Source organism: Paraphaeosphaeria sporulosa (genome assembly GCF_001642045.1).
Source record: "Paraphaeosphaeria sporulosa strain AP3s5-JAC2a unplaced genomic scaffold CC84scaffold_2, whole genome shotgun sequence".
In the NCBI taxonomy this organism is placed as follows: domain Eukaryota; kingdom Fungi; phylum Ascomycota; class Dothideomycetes; order Pleosporales; family Didymosphaeriaceae; genus Paraphaeosphaeria; species Paraphaeosphaeria sporulosa.
Genome location: NW_017253361.1, coordinates 4,986,841 through 5,003,546, shown reverse-complemented (window position 1 = coordinate 5,003,546; position 16,706 = coordinate 4,986,841). Strand labels below are relative to the sequence as shown.

The 16,706-nt window shown below is 56.9% G+C and overlaps 5 protein-coding genes across 5 annotated transcripts; 3 read left to right on the top strand and 2 right to left on the bottom strand.

Annotated features, from left to right (window-relative positions):
• Positions 1-245: 245 nt before the first annotated feature.
• On the top strand, positions 246-2,995 carry CC84DRAFT_518792 (uncharacterized protein). The gene is made up of 4 exons (XM_018186592.1): positions 246-418; positions 473-630; positions 707-2,164; positions 2,214-2,995. The coding sequence occupies exons 1-4, from the start codon at positions 354-356 to the stop codon at positions 2,774-2,776; spliced, it is 2,244 nt and encodes a 747-aa protein (XP_018041448.1). The 5' UTR covers positions 246-353; the 3' UTR covers positions 2,777-2,995.
• A 4,311-nt stretch (positions 2,996-7,306) lies between these two features.
• CC84DRAFT_518692 (uncharacterized protein) lies at positions 7,307-7,973 on the top strand. Its single transcript, XM_018186591.1, has one exon. The coding sequence runs from the start codon at positions 7,400-7,402 to the stop codon at positions 7,868-7,870; it is 471 nt and encodes a 156-aa protein (XP_018041447.1). The 5' UTR covers positions 7,307-7,399; the 3' UTR covers positions 7,871-7,973.
• CC84DRAFT_518691 (uncharacterized protein) lies at positions 7,974-8,456 on the bottom strand. Its single transcript, XM_018186590.1, has one exon. It carries the CDS (start codon positions 8,383-8,385, stop codon positions 8,077-8,079), a length of 309 nt encoding a protein of 102 aa, XP_018041446.1. The 5' UTR covers positions 8,386-8,456; the 3' UTR covers positions 7,974-8,076.
• Positions 8,457-9,125: 669 nt separating this feature from the next.
• Positions 9,126-11,447, bottom strand: CC84DRAFT_1173369 (uncharacterized protein; the record flags this gene model as incomplete). Its single annotated transcript, XM_018180027.1, has 4 exons — positions 9,126-9,888; positions 10,012-10,736; positions 11,062-11,213; positions 11,363-11,447. 4 exons carry the CDS (start codon positions 11,445-11,447, stop codon positions 9,126-9,128), a joined length of 1,725 nt encoding a protein of 574 aa, XP_018041445.1.
• A 2,298-nt stretch (positions 11,448-13,745) lies between these two features.
• On the top strand, positions 13,746-16,351 carry CC84DRAFT_1161857 (uncharacterized protein). The gene is made up of 3 exons (XM_018177845.1): positions 13,746-14,229; positions 14,784-14,994; positions 15,886-16,351. Exons 1-3 carry the CDS (start codon positions 13,978-13,980, stop codon positions 16,158-16,160), a joined length of 738 nt encoding a protein of 245 aa, XP_018041444.1. The 5' UTR covers positions 13,746-13,977; the 3' UTR covers positions 16,161-16,351.
• The last annotated feature ends 355 nt before the right edge of the window (positions 16,352-16,706 follow it).

The window sequence follows — 16,706 nt, the reverse complement described above, 5'->3', positions numbered from 1 at the left end:
TGGTCTGTAGGTGGCTTATAGGTTGTTGTTGAAATGTAAAGGGTGAGCTGAGGATCGATCGAGATTCCCCTGGCCTCCATTATGAACGGCCACGGTTATCAACCCGGATGTTTATCCCTGGTCGTCAAGAACACGTGATTGCTATAGTAGGACTGGCTCAGGTGTGCGCCTGCAGCACCGTGCGCCAAGACTGAGGTGTGCGCTAATCCGCTTCCCGACGTCGCGCGCGCTACGACGCCAAAACACGCCCATCAACAAAGAGTATACGCGACGACATCCGCCAAATGAGCCGTGAGACGCTCACCAACTCTCGCTCTCTCAACTCGTCGTAGGAAGACCTCGTTGAAGTATACATGGCGCCCGCAAAGAAGCGCGAAACGCGCGAAAACCAGTTCTACGATGTCGGCGTGCAGGGAAGGTGAGAGATTAAAACAGAGTTGTTTGCGCACGTCGCAATGACTGACAAATACAGGAAAACGGGCATTACCCTCGAGGACAGAGGCATTCGTGACGAACATGGCCTTGAGCCCATCTCTGGCATCTTCTCGTCACCAGAAAAATCCCCGCCAAAGCGCGCCTCGAACCAGACCCGTGGAACGCTCACAGAGTCGGAATCCATGGACCTCACAAGTACGTGTACTGGGGGACTGCATGCGCAGACGCGCCCGGCTCAATGTAGGCAAGAGTCGTCTGACCGTAATTGCAGGTCCCATTGCTCAGCCAGCAGCATCCGCCGCCAAATTGCTCCGCAGCGCCAGAACGCACCTGCCACCTCCAAAGGCGCGGTCGCCGATGAAGACCTCACTAGGTTCTTCCCCACGTCGCCAGTCGTCCATGGGCCCTCGCGCGCACCCAGAGCCCGTCTCAAGCCCCTCGCGCTCTTCATCCCATCCAGTCATAAGCCGACGCCTGGATTTCGAACAAGAAGAATCTAGTTTGCAGGAAACTCCAGCGCTTAGTGGCTCTGGTCAACGACGAGGAACACGCCGAAGCATTTATAGCATTGAACCATCGCCCAGCCGAATTACAAACAGCGCCATGGAGGAGACAATACAAGAGGAGATCTATGCGGCTGAAGCATCGGCAATCCTCAACGACATCGGAGAAGAAAGCGGGCTTCAGGACATAGGAAACGACACTATCTTGGGTGCAGAATCAGAAATCATTGAGGAAGATGCTGAGGACAACGAGGACACCACCGCCGAGGTAGAAGTCGAGCTTTTAGTGGACGTAGAAGAGCCAGAAACCATCACGGAGCCCGTCAAGCAACCTGGCAGGAGAGGACGCAAGCGAAAAAGCGATGCCGTGGAACCAGCTGCGATCGAGAAAGAAGTTCTTGAGCCCAAGAAACGAGGACGAAAACCTCTCGAGAAGAAGGACAAGAACGTGCCCGCCGCGCCGGCTGCTGCATCGCGGCGTTCGAAGCGCGTTTCTGATATCACCGAACAGGAGACAAGCACTCTGGAAGACGCCTCTGCCGGAGCTGCGGAGGCGTTCGACACTCCTGTAGCGCCCCGACCACGTGGACGACCGCCGAAAACTGCTGTTGCTGCCCCAGCGGAGATGGCCCCGCCAGCGAAAAAGCAAAAGCGCCAGGCAAAAGAGCCCGAGAAGGACAATGTACAGCCCGTTTTCAAGAAACCAAAAGCTGCACCAGTGCCCAAAAAGAAGGCTAAATCCGAGGATCCGGGGACGCTATCACAGCAAAAATCAGCGGAGAGCGGAAAACTCGTCGATGTATATGGCAAACCTATCTCAAAAGCTGACTTGGATCAAATGTCCACCACATCAGCGGGGACAAGATTCGGTCGGGGTCGGCATCTGTCTGTTTTCCGCGAATTGGAGCCTGACTCTGCCGCCACTGTGGGCCGTACTGGCAGACATCGCGTAAAGCCGATAGACTTCTGGGCCAACGAGGCAGTCTCCTATGATCCCACTGGGAACATGCAAGCAGTTGTGAATAGGGTTTACCAAGAGCCCCCGAAGGTCAAAAGGAAGTCAGGAAGAAAAGGTCAGAAGAGGTCGCTGTCTGCAATAGAAGAAGACGACGACGATGAGGTAGGAACACAACCTTGGGAAATCGAAGGCGAAGGCAAGTTCAAGGGCAACTACAAGGGCTATGATGCAGCAAACAAAATCTCGACAAATAATCTCATTGAAAGTAGTAAGCCAACTCTCGATTCTGCCTCAATTGATCATACTGACATACGTAGCAATTGCCTGGTCCGATGAGGGCATCAAACCAAAGCCTCTGCCAGACGGGTCCTTCAAGTTCATCAAATTAGCCTCAGGGCATGTCAACGACGACGACCCAAACAATAGCAAGACCTACATGAGCTGGGGTTTTCTCGAGCTGGAAGAGAACCAGATGAAACGCGCAAAAAACAGCTCAGCTATGCATATGGTCTTCCATGTTGCGAGCGGTGCTGTGGAAATCCGGGTTCACGAGAACATCCTCACTGTGCGACGTGGTGGTGTATTCCAAGTCCCTCGTGGTAAGTCCATCCTCCTTCTCCTACCTCCAGAACTTCGTTCCGCAGATCATCTATCTCGAGATTCCGATACACGACAGCTTTCTTCCCTCCCTTTTGCACTCCACATCCTGTGCGACGGCGGTGAGTTTATGCTTAACCCCGGTGTTCTGTCCAACATCGACTACGGGAGTTTGCATACATCATTTGGCTTATCGCGCAACGTCGCACGCCCACTGGACAAGCGAGCGTCGTGTGGCTGGTGCATGAACAGTGCGCTGGTGCGTTCCTCGCATGCTGTGTAACACCCTGCCCTGCTTGCTCGCCAACGTTCTGCGTCGTTCGCGCAGGACGCACATACCAACCACCATCCTTGCAGCCTTGCTTTCTCCGACCTCGTATCACGCATTCGCCGTTCTTTCTTTCTCTGTACCCACAACGATTCCTGCTTACTAACGCTTTCCTGGCAGGCAACATGTACAGCATCAGAAACGCCGGGACCAAGACGAGTCGCCTCTTCTATGCGCAAGGGTGCGAGATGCGGGTGGTCGCTGAGGACTGAGATTTCGCATTCTCTGCTGTTCACCGGATGCCCTGACTCGCTAGGTGCATGTGTTCGGACACCCGAAGAAGCGGTGAGGAACACCATTTGGCGGTGACTTCGCCTTTGTCCCATTTGGAACCAGAGTCTCGATGTGTATCTGGGATGGATGTGATGTGCGTCCCGGGGTCATGGTTCTTATTAGCGCTGCTCTGATGTTTTCGGTTCGTGTGGGTTAGTGTGTACTGCGTCCGGTGAAAGTGGATAGAGTATGGTTCGCGCTATCTTGTCGAGACGCACATGGCGCTTGGAGTAGGTGCATGATGAAGTTATGATGGTGGCTCGCGTCGCGTGTAGATCGATCACGTGAGCTTTGGCGAGCAATGCTTGGTTGATTTCCTCGACAACGACAAACATGTTTACCTGATGATAAGTCTAAACTTTACCTTCGTCAGACCACTGCCCTATCTACTTCACGGAATTCCCAATACGCTAGGAATCACCTCTCTGTCACCCAAACTATTCCGAACAAAGCCCTCCACACCGCCTCCCACCGCTCTTCACCGCCACATGCACTCGCCCATTGCCCTTGCCGTTCGTTTCCGCACCCGGCCGTTGATCCTGCGCGAGTAGGCGGCTGCGCCTTGCTTGAGGTGGAGTATCGTGGTGAGGTGGTTGCGTGGGGCCGCGCATGTTGATGTCACCGGACGCGGCGTGGTACGATGGGTTGCAGCATCGCGAGTTTCTTTATACTAGCTTGCGTGTAGGGGAGGCACTTGGAGGGGCGTTGTAGTACTGTTGACGAGGACAGGGCTAAGCGGAGCAGCCGCGGAGAGCAAGTTGTAGGATGGACCCGCGCATGCGGCTGTGTACGTGGATGTCTCGGGGAGGCTGGCGGAACGCCAGCGCGCTGCAGCGCATCAGGTCAGGGCAGGAGTGACAGGTCGCGGCCTCGTGTTGACGCCGCGCAGCGCAGAGGTTTGCAGCTGCAGCACGCTGTGCTACGCTGTCCAAGTGGCGGATGCTTCAGGCACACCCGCAGCAACGAGCGCCGATGCAAGTCGACTCGCCGCGGGGCGTTCGTACGACCGTGACTGACTGCGTCTGCCGCCGGTGGTACTGCGTCTGGGGAATCGGAAAGTACGGGCATCCGTGATGAGGTGAGATGGGAGGGTCGGACCGCGCGCTGAACGGTGAGGAGAGGGCGTGGGGTGGCGTACAGAGTGTCACAACGATCCAGCTTGCACATCAATTTTCATCTGGATCGTTTCTACGGGATCCCCGGTGAAAAGGGTGGCGTGAGAGTGTTCGCCTTGCCTTGTCTGCTTTCGTATGCTGAGAGGGAGTTGAGCGGTGAAGACGCGCTGTTGGCACCTTACTCTTCAATATTGAGAAGTTTCGGCCAGATACGAGGTATTAGGGTGTTTAAGCACAGTGCTGCTAATCTGAAATTTACACTGCAGGCGGCATAGTGTCGTGCTACGGTGCCAGAGCTGCTTTGGGTGGTGCTGGTACCACTGAGGCATACGTGAAGCGAGGGGCTTGGGATGGTGTTTATCTGAGGATATGAGATTCACGGCGTTTTCAAAAGTCTCAGTGGTGAATTTCAAATTGTATGGATATAGGTGGAAGCGTGGTAGTGGGATGTATGCGTGTGAGATCGATGTCTAGGATATGAAGTATGGGGAAGTGGGAAACGCGGGTGTGATACGAATGATGAAAGACTTCGTTGCGTAGAGGCCAGTAACGGTCGAGGTTGGCATATATGGCTTGACTTTAAGATCGTCTGCTTTCCGTTGCCTTCGAAAATCCGGACTGTCAACGAAGGGCGGCTTCTCATCACTGAGCAGTCTCCTCTCGTCACTTCGTACGACTTCCTGCTGGTAAACAAAACACCATCAGGAGGACAATCACGATTTCCTATAGCATAAAGAGATTTGTTGATGGAAGTCCGCCCCACGTCTTTGCGTACTATAGTTGAAAGGAGTGAAACAAAGACGATCGGCTTCAACACATGAACGGCAAACTAGCAGTCGTTTTGGTCTTCTCCAGCTAGACAACTCAAGACAGACGACAATATTGCCACGTAACATCTAGAGAGTGGAAAGGACAAAAAATTAGAGGTGTCAGAGGGTACAGAAAGGATAATAAGGATACGATATGCTTCCCCTAGCTCACAGCTCAATGGTTAACGCAATCAAACTCATCAGAGCAAAGCAGAATCTCTTGCCTTCAAAGGATACAGTATTGCTACGCCATTGCTCCTTGCAATGCCGTACTTTTTCAGACCGCTTGGCTCTCGTCTATCGTTCTAGAAGTCCGGCAGACGGTGCTTCGTGCACCGTTGGAGGAATTCAATGAGCGGGATGGGGCAGTGTATATGAAGTTCTGTGCGAACTATTGACGATCTCGTAGTTGGTGCGGGCTTTGTGAGAGGAAAGCCATGGTTCGCCGAATTTTGCCAGGACCTCCAGGCTGCAACGTAGCTATGATGTCTGGTAGGTGCATTCGAATGTCTTTGCAATGACAGTACCTACTGATACCTTCAATGGCCGACTATGTCACTCTCCATCATGACTAGAGCCATTTGTTGTCCTCGTGCTGTTTTGAGAACCACTGGACAAAGGATTCCAGCACATGGCTGAATTCCGCAATTTTCGTGGCAGTGGTTGTATCACTCACTCACCCCAACTCCGCGGTGTTCTACAAGCACTTACCTACAGTGCCTACCCATTTCTCTGCGTCGACCTCCCCCTTCCTCATTCTCCATCTCCAATTGCGATCCATGAACCTCACCTGCTACATCATACCCTCCTCCCGATCGCCCCTATCCCGCCATCTCCACATCACGAGCCGTGTGAACCACACCACGCGAGTCATGGTCGCCCGGCCCAGCGTACGCGCTAACAAGCGGAGGCTGCCTGAGGCTCCGCGCCAGCACCAGCGCTAAGGAAGAGGTAGAGAGCACCGCTAGGACGGATAATTTCCGAGTGGGAGCGATGGATCGTCGCCGCGGGAGATTGGGATGAGATGAGGAGAGAGGCGGGTCTGGTTCCGTGCGCGTGCGTCTTGAGGCCGAATTGCGCCGTACTAAGGAGTGAACGGGTGGGCTGTTAGGTCAGAGATTCGGTGTGATGGCTACGGCCCGGTTGTGCCTGTGTGAATGCTGGTGATGGTGAAGGGCAGGCATGCGGAGGGTGTATGCAACGGCCCGAATCGAAGCTGCGAGTATGGGCTGTTGCGGGCATTCTCAGCCGCACAGTGCGTTCGCCCGAACCAAACCATTCCTATGACGACAAAATTATCCCTCGTGAGCCAAACTCACACCCCCGTCGGCTACGTGCCCCTCCGTCCGCGCAACACCGTGCGATAAACTTTGGCACCCAGCGTTCCAACGCAGCGCTAGAACTCTATCAAGCGCGAGGCCATCCGTCATGAGAGGCAGGCCTTGCCCGTGTCCCGTTTCAGCGCTGCGCCGTGCACGCTTGGGTGACGCCGGACTGGACTGGCGACGGGGAGCCACGTTTCTCATGCCGCAGCGCAAAGCTTGAGCTCGCGCGCGCGTGAGGCCTGCGTGAACGACGTCGCTAGCTAGACTAGTGGGTCCCGAGGATGCGGATGTTTGCAGACGACATAAGCATAACGCGCCGACGCGGCCGTTCTGTGCTTGACCACGCCTGAGGTTTCGAAGCCAGTGACGAACGGGGGGAGCGGTTCGTTTCGGTTCGTGTCCGTTCTCTGCTCGGCGCCGGACGCCGAGCTGGTCGAGCAGAACAGACGAGACGATGCTCCAGACAGTGCATCCTGGTGTGAAGCTTATATACAAGCCTGCGTCCGCGACGCTGCTGGTGCGCGCTAAGATGCCGGTTGGAGATACGACACCAGGCACGTCACGGAACAGGTGGTGAACCGCGGATCCACCGCTGACAGACGGCTGAAGCAGTCGCCAGACACGCCAGGCGGGGACTGGGCGTCAGTTGTGTGTGTCCGCCTGCGCGACATGTTTCTCGTGGCCGTCTGTGTCCCTGTTGAAAGCGCGTCGCGCCGAGTCGTGTTGCATCGTCGACTCGCGGCTGGTGTCCGCGCGTGCATGAATCTGTTTGAACATGTTCGCAGGGGAGAACGGCTCCAAATGACTGTCGCAGGCACCACGCTGGGGTGACGCCGGCGGATCGCCGCGTGCTGCACCCGCGCCGTTGCATCACGTTGATCTATCCGCCCGAGCCCCCGTCGTGTCGACCCCCTTTCGCCAGGAGCAGAGTGTCAGCACATCATCGTTCCGTGGGCCTTCCATGGCGCTTCCATGATGCCTGCGGGCGTGTCTCAGACTCGACAACGGCCGCCGGCCTCGCAGGCCTCAGCTCGGTCTCTTCCAGCAGTATGAATCATGTGGGCGCCATGGTGCCAGTCAGTGGACGATGGGTGGAGTGTTTGGAACGAGGAGCCACGGCGACAGGGAGGTGGACACGGCTGGGCCTGGTCGCAATGCCTTCTTCTTTTCTTCTTCGTGCTGCGGGATTCCTTCTTCGTTGGTCTTGACATGCACGTCGCGGGCGGTCGCCAACCAACGCTTGTCACCCGCCAGGGGTTCGACACCCATGCCCCAAATCAACCCTGCCCTGTCTGTTTCATCTCCCACAGGGAACCGCGATCTCCAACGTTCTCCTACCCTTCGAGAACACCCAGCTCATGCGCCGTGATCCCATCTCGCAAGGGCGCCCATACAACTCTTCCTATGTATAGCAAACGTACTATACGATACGCTCCAGTCCACTCCAGCCCTCGCCGCACATGCAAGTGGGCTTTCGTGATCGGCGACCGGTTGACTGACGTCGTATGTCAAGGCTGCCAGGAGTAGTCGAGTTTTGGACAGTCTCGGCACCACGCAAGCATGCTCGAGGTAAGGGTTGTACGTCGCTAGACCTGGCACACGTCAACCCGAGTTACTTCCACGCGCTCCGCTTCCCTCCACCCGCCCAGCAGCAGGCGTCTCACCCAAGAACGCACTCCGCGCGCGCATGGCGGAGGTGACTCGCAGCCCTACCCGCAGACTCGACCCTCGAGTCACGCGCGCGCTGTGCAGCCGAAAAAGTGAAGCAAGCTAGGCCCTCCACGCACGCCCGCGTCAGGCTTCTCAACAGAACAAGAGGGTGTGCGTGTAGGTATGTGTGGGAGGGAAGAGATGCATGATGTGTGCGGGCGGTGACAGCGCACTTCGCGTGGGTTGCCACGTAACTGACCGCATGTCTGGAGGTGACGCCTTCTCGCGGGATACGTCATCCGCGGACGAGGGCGCCTCACCGCCATGGCGAGCTCGCGCGCGCGCCCTGCCTTCGCACGGAGTACGGCGAAAAAGTGGCAAAGTGTGCTCATGAGACGGAGCGGAGCATATCGATCGCTGGGCGGTCATATCGGGGAAGCAACGCGACATGTTCTGCTATAGCGATTGCGCGCATTAATGGATTTCATAAGAACAAGTAGACTGTGATGAGTGCGTGATACGTATATGTTGGCGCGGGACGCTGCCCACCGCTCGAGTAATGATGCTGGAAGTACAAGACAACGCTCAAAGGTAAATGTATCGTGAATGAAACGAACCGAAGAGAGACCGCTGCAAATGCATACCACAAGCACAATCGTGAGCGCTACCGCCAAAGAGGTGTATCTATCCAAAACATTGAGTGAAGGCAAAAAAAAGAAAAAAGCACACGCTATGAGGTTGTAAGACAGGCTGAGAACCAAAGAGATAATGAGGGATGAGAAATGTTGAAAACACACGCCGCCCACGCTAAATGCCAACAATCATAGCTTGCCCGCTCGATATGCTGCGATGATTAAACGCTTGAATGTCGCCCACCATGTCTTGAATCCCAGGCCATTTGCAACCGTAATGCGTCCCGACCCAACCGTGTACCGTGTGTGCGTGCCATGCTGTTCCTGCTCCCCACCCAAACGACCGTATACACCAGAATCCCACATTAAGTTTGCACTCTCTTACGGTCCCTGCCCGCAAAATTCTAATAAGCCGTTATGCTCGTTCAACGCCTCGCTGACGCACCGTCGGTCCGGTCATGCTATACCTTGACGAGGCGGGTATAGCATGGAGATTGGCGTCAGGCTGCAGTAGCCGGTGGCCCAAGCCGTGCCTGATCTGCCTCGTCCGCGTCTCCCACACTTCGCTTCAAGCTCTTGACGCTGCCGGTACCGCTCCGCAGAGAGGCTCGGTCGGGACTCCTTCCACCTTGACTCCGCGCATCGCCGTCAGCTCGTAGGCCTTGTACACCGTCGTCATCGCGTTTTCTCTTGCCGAACGGCTCGCCCAACTGTCCTTCGTCTTCCCTCGTGGTGGTGTCGGGCGCCGGCGCGGTTCTGGCTCCGCTGACAAGATCAGCCTCGGATTGGGGATGGAAAGGTGGGATAGCCGGTCCGAGTTGAGGAGGTACACTGTTTCTGGCGCGTCTTCGGCTGAAACCTTGGCTGGAGTTGCTGTCGGAGCGGCGGTGGGATGGATTTGTGGCTGCTTGCTGTAGCGGGGGTGGTTGCTGGTATTGGTGCTGCTGTTGCGGAGGCTGCGGCGGTGGTGGCTGAGCGTATTGCATCGGCTGGGGTGCGTTTGTAGCCGTGAAGCCATGCGAAGGCGGCATTTGGTTTTGGATAACGGATGGAGGCGGTGGCTGTCCAGGAATCGAAATGGGTACGGACGCGGTAGGGGGTGAGTTGAGGCCCGTGTTCGTGGCCGAAGGATGCAGTTGGAAGACGGGTGCGTTCGCGCGTGCGCTCATCTCTTGCTCTCCCAGCTGCCAGTGCATTGACTCTGCAGACCGCCACGGTATGCCCATTTCTGTAGCAACCTTCTGCCACATTTGGTCCTTGAATCTACAGCAGAGTCAGTCAACGAATAACGTGAGCCGCAAGGAGGCGTTGGCACCAAATGCTCAGGAAGGAACGATGGACCAAAGGATGGGAAGCCGCGAGTGCAGGAAGGCACATGCTACATACCGAGCGTAGAGTCGTGCCAGCTTGTTCTTCTTCTCCTCGTCCCACACCGCACGTTTTTCTAGGTAGTTCTGGTAGCGTAAACGGCAGGAAATAGAGCTTCTTCCGGGGAGGCGCTTCGCGATGTCGTCCCATTTCATGCCCTGCCCTCGCAATTCTATGGTAAGGTTATCCTCTTCCGGCGTCCACTTGGATTGCTTCTTTGCTGGACTTTCCTCGGGGAGTGGCGTTTGGGAGGTTGCTCTCTTGAGCATATGCGACGGAGGAGATCCATTTGAGCCTGCTGAGGTGACGGTGACGGGAGCTCCAGAGTAGAGAGGCCGGAATTGCGGCGGTTGCGGTGGTGGTCCTGGTTCCTGTTGTCGATGCAGCTCCGAGATAGCAGGAAGTACCGGTCCGCCTTGCATGGATGCAACAGACGTGGGTCCTTGCGGTGAGTAGGCTGGTGTCGCGCCGTACTGTGGCGAGGAGGTCACATAAGCTGATGGTGGAGCATGAGCAGGCGGAGCGTTTGCGTATGCCGGAGGGTGACTGTATGGTGGAGGGGCTGTGATGGGTGCGTATGTTCTCGCTCCACCAGTGGATGCAGACCCTACCGAGGTGGAACTCTTCTTGCTCGCTGGGGATTCAGAGCCCCGCGGCTCGATGAGTAAATTGATATCCACGATGAGGAGGAAGGACCGGTTTGACACCAGCCCATAAGTCGATGTGAGAGTTGTTGGGTTCGGCTACCTACGCCAAGCTGTTGATTCGATTTCCAGGTTATGACTGCAAGCTACTGAAGATTTTGTAAAGCGCCTCGTAGCAGCGGTAGTGATATCAACGAGCGCGTTGACGTGGTCACCGAGTTGACCAAATAGCCTTGATGCTGTATAGGTTTGGTGAGATGGGAGCCTGACGGGTGACAAGGAGGCGAAGGAGCAGCGCGACGCGAGGTACGGCGTTGAGCGCGCCAGTAAGGTAGAGACACAAGGAAGGTGCTGAGTACGCTGGTGGGTACAAGCAAGCGGGACTTGTGGCAGGTGATGCTTCCTACGCAAGAATAGGAAAGACCTGCAGCGCAGAGATGCAATGCAGGACTTGAGGCGTAGAGTAGAAGGGAGGTGGTCGGATGTTTGAGTAGCGTCTAATGTTCCGATGTACGTCAAGGTAGCCAGTTGGGAGTGGAAACAGGCGATACTGGATCTGAGTGGTCGTCCTCGGAGCTATTAAGAAAATAGCACTGTGCAGGAGCAGGGGCGTGAAACGGGGCCGACCAATGGGTCTATAATGGCAGACGAGCTCAGCCACTAATTGCGCGCAACAGAAGAAAGCGTAGCGTTGGAGAGTAACGGATGCGGTCTGGCGAGCGAACAACTGGGACTGAGGTACTTGAGGGCACGGGTAGTTGAATAGAGGTAGTTAGAGCCGGTGTGCATGGGGACGGTAATGCCATGCATTCTTGCACAGGCCCCTGGTGGTGCCGCCTCGCTGTCCGTCCGCAGGTAGGGATCCGGGGTATACTGGCTTTGGCGTCTCTAACTTGACACTGACTACTTTTGTGCTTGACGCTGGCTAGCTCTGTGCTGGCGGCGCCACTGCTAGATGCCGGGATAACCCACGGACCCTGTCGAGGCAGGACAGCTGACCAGGAGCCGCCTTAATGAGCGAGTTGCTAAAAAGAAAGAACCCAAACGCCCAAATTGCTAACGTTAGTTGCAACAAAAAGCAGACGGCTGCCGCTGCTAGCAGAACCGGCCGATGACGTGTCGCCCACTTTGCAGCATTACTCACTCGGCGCTCTGGCTCGCATCTCTCCCTTATTGCTTCATATCCACTTACTCGCACGTCTCGGGTTGATTCGACGCCCTCTGTCAGGCCGCAACGGGTTGCAGAACAGGGCTGCAGCAAAACACGGTGCTGTCAAAACGCCGTTTACACAATTGCGCTCGAAGCCTCGATGTCATGTACGACGAGCGAGGATACGAAGGTGATGCAGCAAATCAGGGGCGGTGAACGGCTTCAGGGATCTGTAGGCTTGCTGGCAAGGGGCCGGGTTCTGCTGCAGGAAGTGCGATGACCTGGCGTAGCGCGGCGGCGAACAAGATCTGCACATCCTTCGCCCTGCCCTACGGTTATCTGACGCCAAATGAGTCGCTACCGAGAAAGTCTCGGGAACGCTGACTTCATTATGGCGGTCCCGTTGGTGATGTGTTCACGCCCCAATGCTTAGTCTGCGTCTCGATTTATTGACTTGTAGGTTCCTGGCCTGCCAACTCCCCCAACCTGGCCGTCGAGCATCTCAAAGACGCCAGCATGCGAAGAGCGGTGAAAAGCGGTGAATTGCCGAGCAGGTAGCCGTGACGTCTAGCTTGGATGTTAGATGGCATGGCGCCTGCAGGCTGGCTGGACAACATGCTCGGTGCCGCGCTCCAGCCTCCACGTGAGGGCCGCAGGGTGCGGCGGTGCTGGTGCGCTGTCGTCCAACCCTGGCCACGTCGTCGGCGGCGGATGAGCTCGACGATATGACTTGAATGCGTTGAGTCGTCGTCTAGGCCGGGTAGGTCAAGCGGAGACATGCGGTTGGGCAGAGTGCATCACAAACAGGGTCGGGCGGAGATTCACGATGATGCGCATAAAGCGGTGTATAGAGGCCTGATTCACGCCCGAACCGCTGCATTTGGCGGACGAGGTTTGAGGGCAGCTTGGAGGGAGCGCTACCGGTGCTAGAAGGACCGAACTGCATTAGCCTGGGGTTGCGGGCGCACGGGGACAGTGTTCTTGAATAAAGGGCTCGAGGCGGGCTGGTGGTGGAGAGCCTTACGAGGCGGGTCCGCCATGTCAGTTGCATTATTGCACTCTGTGTGCTGTATGCGCGGCGGCTGCGAACGCGACTCTTCCAGAGCCCCGGTCTGAGGCTGCGGCGTCCCGACAGTGCGTCTCGTACGCCCTGTGGCTCGTTGCAGCCACAGGTGGTCGCACCGGCGGCGGCGTCAGGCTGCAGGCGGTTTGGCTGGCTGGCAGCAGACGTGTGGGGAAGACGCGGCGGGTGCTGTCAACTGCGAGGCCTCTGGGATACGAGCTGCATATTTTTAGGACGCAGTGCATGGAACAGGCGGTGAGGCCCGTTCGCTGTCATGTCACTGTTGGGTCTGCTGTGCTGCCAGCACCACTGCGCAGCAGGCGAGGAGCAACCTCCGCACCATGGGCCGGGCGAGGGAAAACGCGCCCACAGCGCACGCCCACACGGCCTGCCGCCGGCCGAGCGACGGCGGGCGCACGATTTGGCGAGTGGTGGTCGACGATCTGTGCCGCAGGGAGCAGAGTCATTCGGAGCGCAATATCACCGGCCTTGGCTGACGAAGCGCGGGCAGCGAGGCGGACGGTGAAGCGCGTGCGGTGCGGTTCGTCGACGCAAAAGCAACGGCCGAGCAAGGGCGAGAGCACGGCAGCGGGGGCGGCGAACTGCTGTTTCCAGCGGGCGTGGGATGCGTGCGGGAGCGGTGCGGCAGTCAGCAAGCGTCGCGTCTCGTCTGCGGCGTCTCGTCTGGAGTGCGTGGGGAGCGAAACCGATGAACCACGGCTGACGCGACGTGCAATTCACCGCGCCGCTTGGTGCAAACGGCCGCCTTGGCCTCGCCTACCCTGCTCCGGCGCCGGCCTGCTGCACCCCTGCCGCTGTGTACATCGGCGCTGGTCTGTGCATGCTCTGCAGGTCATGCTGTCCAGCTAGCCGCTCTCCAACCGCCTGAGGCCTCCGCCGCCCGCCGGTGAAGGCACGCGGTGGTGCCCACCGTTTGCGCCTGCAGTCCCTAGACGGGACCACCGCACCTGCGCTCCTCGGCAGCACCATCGCTCTTTCCCACCACCCGGAACAACGCGGCACCGTCGACGTCGAGCCCCTCTATCCAACACCCGCCCGTTGCGTCTGGTGCTACGTCCCAGGCTCCCAGGCCTCCACCTGACCGGCACCAGCCACTCGCCGCCGAAATGTCCCTCAGTTCGGCCGCAGACGTTCCCCTGCAAATCTCCTCCGCCAGCTCCTCGTCCGAGCGCCGCATATCTCCTTCGTGGACCATAGCGCACCTCAAGGCGCGCCTCGAGCCCATCACCGGAATCCCCGCGTCATGCCAGCAGCTCACGCTGCGAGTCGGCTCGCAGGACCCCATCCCCATCGCTGCCGCAGATGAAGACGCTGCACAGCTGGCCGCCTATCCGTTGCAGCCGTACGCGGAGATCGCCGTAAGTCCAACTGCCTCTACATTGAACCGCACCACTAGCGTCCCCATGCGTTGCTCGTCGTTGTCCTCTCTCGAGCTGCCACATCTTCCATCTGAAACACTTCGGCCCAGCTATGTCAGCACTCAGCAAGCCTTGCCCAAGTACTCCTCTGCCCGGAAGCTGCTGCTGCGGCTAGCCTTGCTTTTTCTGATAGGCCAGTTGTTCGAGGCTTTGGACCCCAGCCTGCAGCGCCTACACGCACTGCTGATGCCCCACAATCCGCAATGCACTCAGCCCCTCTCTATCTTTGTCATCGCTTCTCCCACGCTCGGTACCGAGTGACTCTTGCCGAGGCTGCTCATCGTTACGAGTTCGCCTACCGTTGCAATTGATACGAGACCTGAAGAGTTACATTTCCTTCTTGTCATGTGCTTTTTTTTTTGGACCCCACGAATTCGAGTGGTCCCATTCCGTCGACCCTTGCGTTCCGTCGTCTGAACCAAAGCGTTCGATCTACCATCAAGTCGAGCACATGGCTTGACACAATGTCTTTGTGTCTAACAGGGCATCTCTAGGTTGGTGACACACGTCCGCCGGGAGCACGTACAGACTTTTCGGATCTGTCTGCTGTGCCCAAATACGAAATGCCGGTTGCCGAGTATGAGACCCGGACAGACAGCGTTCTTGCCTGGAAGAAGAACCAGAAACTCGGCCGCTTTGACCCGAACGCGCCTACTATCGAGCAGCAAAAGATCCGAGCCTCCGAGCGCGAGATTGAAGAGAGGGGTAAGTACATTGCTGTTTGATCATGCGTTCGCGAACTCGTACGGTTGTGGCGGTGTGAAACCACGCAATGAAAAAGCAAAGAGAAGCCGACGCGATATGCCACTCGAGGAGATGCTCGTGCAAGACGCAAGACGTCAAAAGGCGGTGCCATCCGAACGCCAGAAACGGACACCTGCAGATGTTCGCGGGGACCTCGGACGCTACTCCGCATGGCAGACACAGCTCGTCCATGTCTCAGCCATGAATCACAGTCGAGCAGGTTTCGGCGTTTGAAGACTCGATGCAAACACCTCGCTTCTCAACGTGCCTTTGCTCGCTTTGATGACATCCTAGTCTGGCGAGATGCATCGCGTCTTGGCGAGCCGGGAAACAGTGCAACCGTAACCAAGGCCTCAACGGCACTTGAACGTCCCTGTGACGACTACAAACCCACTCCAGTTTCGTATTGGAAACAAACTCAGGCCTCTTGCCAGTCGGCAATGCTCTGCGGGTCAAATGAAGTCGACCATTGGCAATTCTGAGCGAGCAGTCCTGAAGATGTCGTGGCCAATATTGCTGGGCTGAATACGAAACGGGCGACGACAATCTCCACACTGCATAGTAGTATGCTTTTGCAAGATAGGGTGGTTTTCCCCCCCTTATTCCCGCCGATCAGGAGAATATTAAGCCTGTCTTATCGTATAGCCAATTCAGAGTTCCGAATCCGAGCTGATGGGCTTGTTGCTATCTCGGACACATCAGCCTCGAAGTGTATCACACTGTTGGCTGCTCAGCTACCGAGGATGACAGCTGTGCGACAATGACAATGACCACTGCGACCACGTACGAGTTCGCGCAAACGCAGACAATGCCCTCATCAAAACTTGACGATGACTGACCAAGGCTCCATAGGAATTGTCCTCGGCGCCCGCGTACGCATCCTTCCCGAATCCGACGCTCGTAGAGGTACGGTCTCCTACGCCGGCCCTGTCCCCGAGATCCCAGGCATTGGCTACTGGGTCGGCGTCACGCTCGACGAGCCCACGGGGAAGAATGACGGCACGGTCAACGGGAAGCGGTACTTTGAGTGTGGCAAGAACTGCGGCGTCTTCCTTCGTGCTGAGCGGTGTGAGGTGGGCGACTTCCCGGCTCTCGACTTGGGCGATGAAGATCTCGAGGAGTTATGAGTGGGCTACGTCAGTGTGGGACCTGGGAGTGTACGAGAATGGAATGCGTTCCGTTAACCTAAGCAAGGTCTGTTGAACCACCGTTTCTACGTAGACGAGAAAACAGACATGATAGTTTCCGAACAGCATGACTTCCAGTAGGGTCAACCTGCATGCCTTGCACTGCGCAATAGAATAAACACGTACCCATCACCAGAGCTACAAGTCGTCAATCCCGTATCATCCCGAAATGCTCAAACGGTCCACGCGTTTTCCACACTTCTTTGCCCTTGCTACTATTACACTCCTGGACAAATGACCAGCAGCCGCAGCCACGCTGCCCCACTACTGACATCTACGCTCGTACACTCCCCTCACCGCGGGCTCATCCCTCTCCGCCGAACGTCATACATCATCTCCCTTGATGTGGCACCTTGTCCTGTCTCCTCACCCAGAATGCCTCACCACATCGTCTCTCCAACTCGCGTCTCTACGCACTTTATTTCCCCACTTTCTGTAACGACATCTTGCCCCTACAATATATTACCGCGCTGATCATGTTGTGTG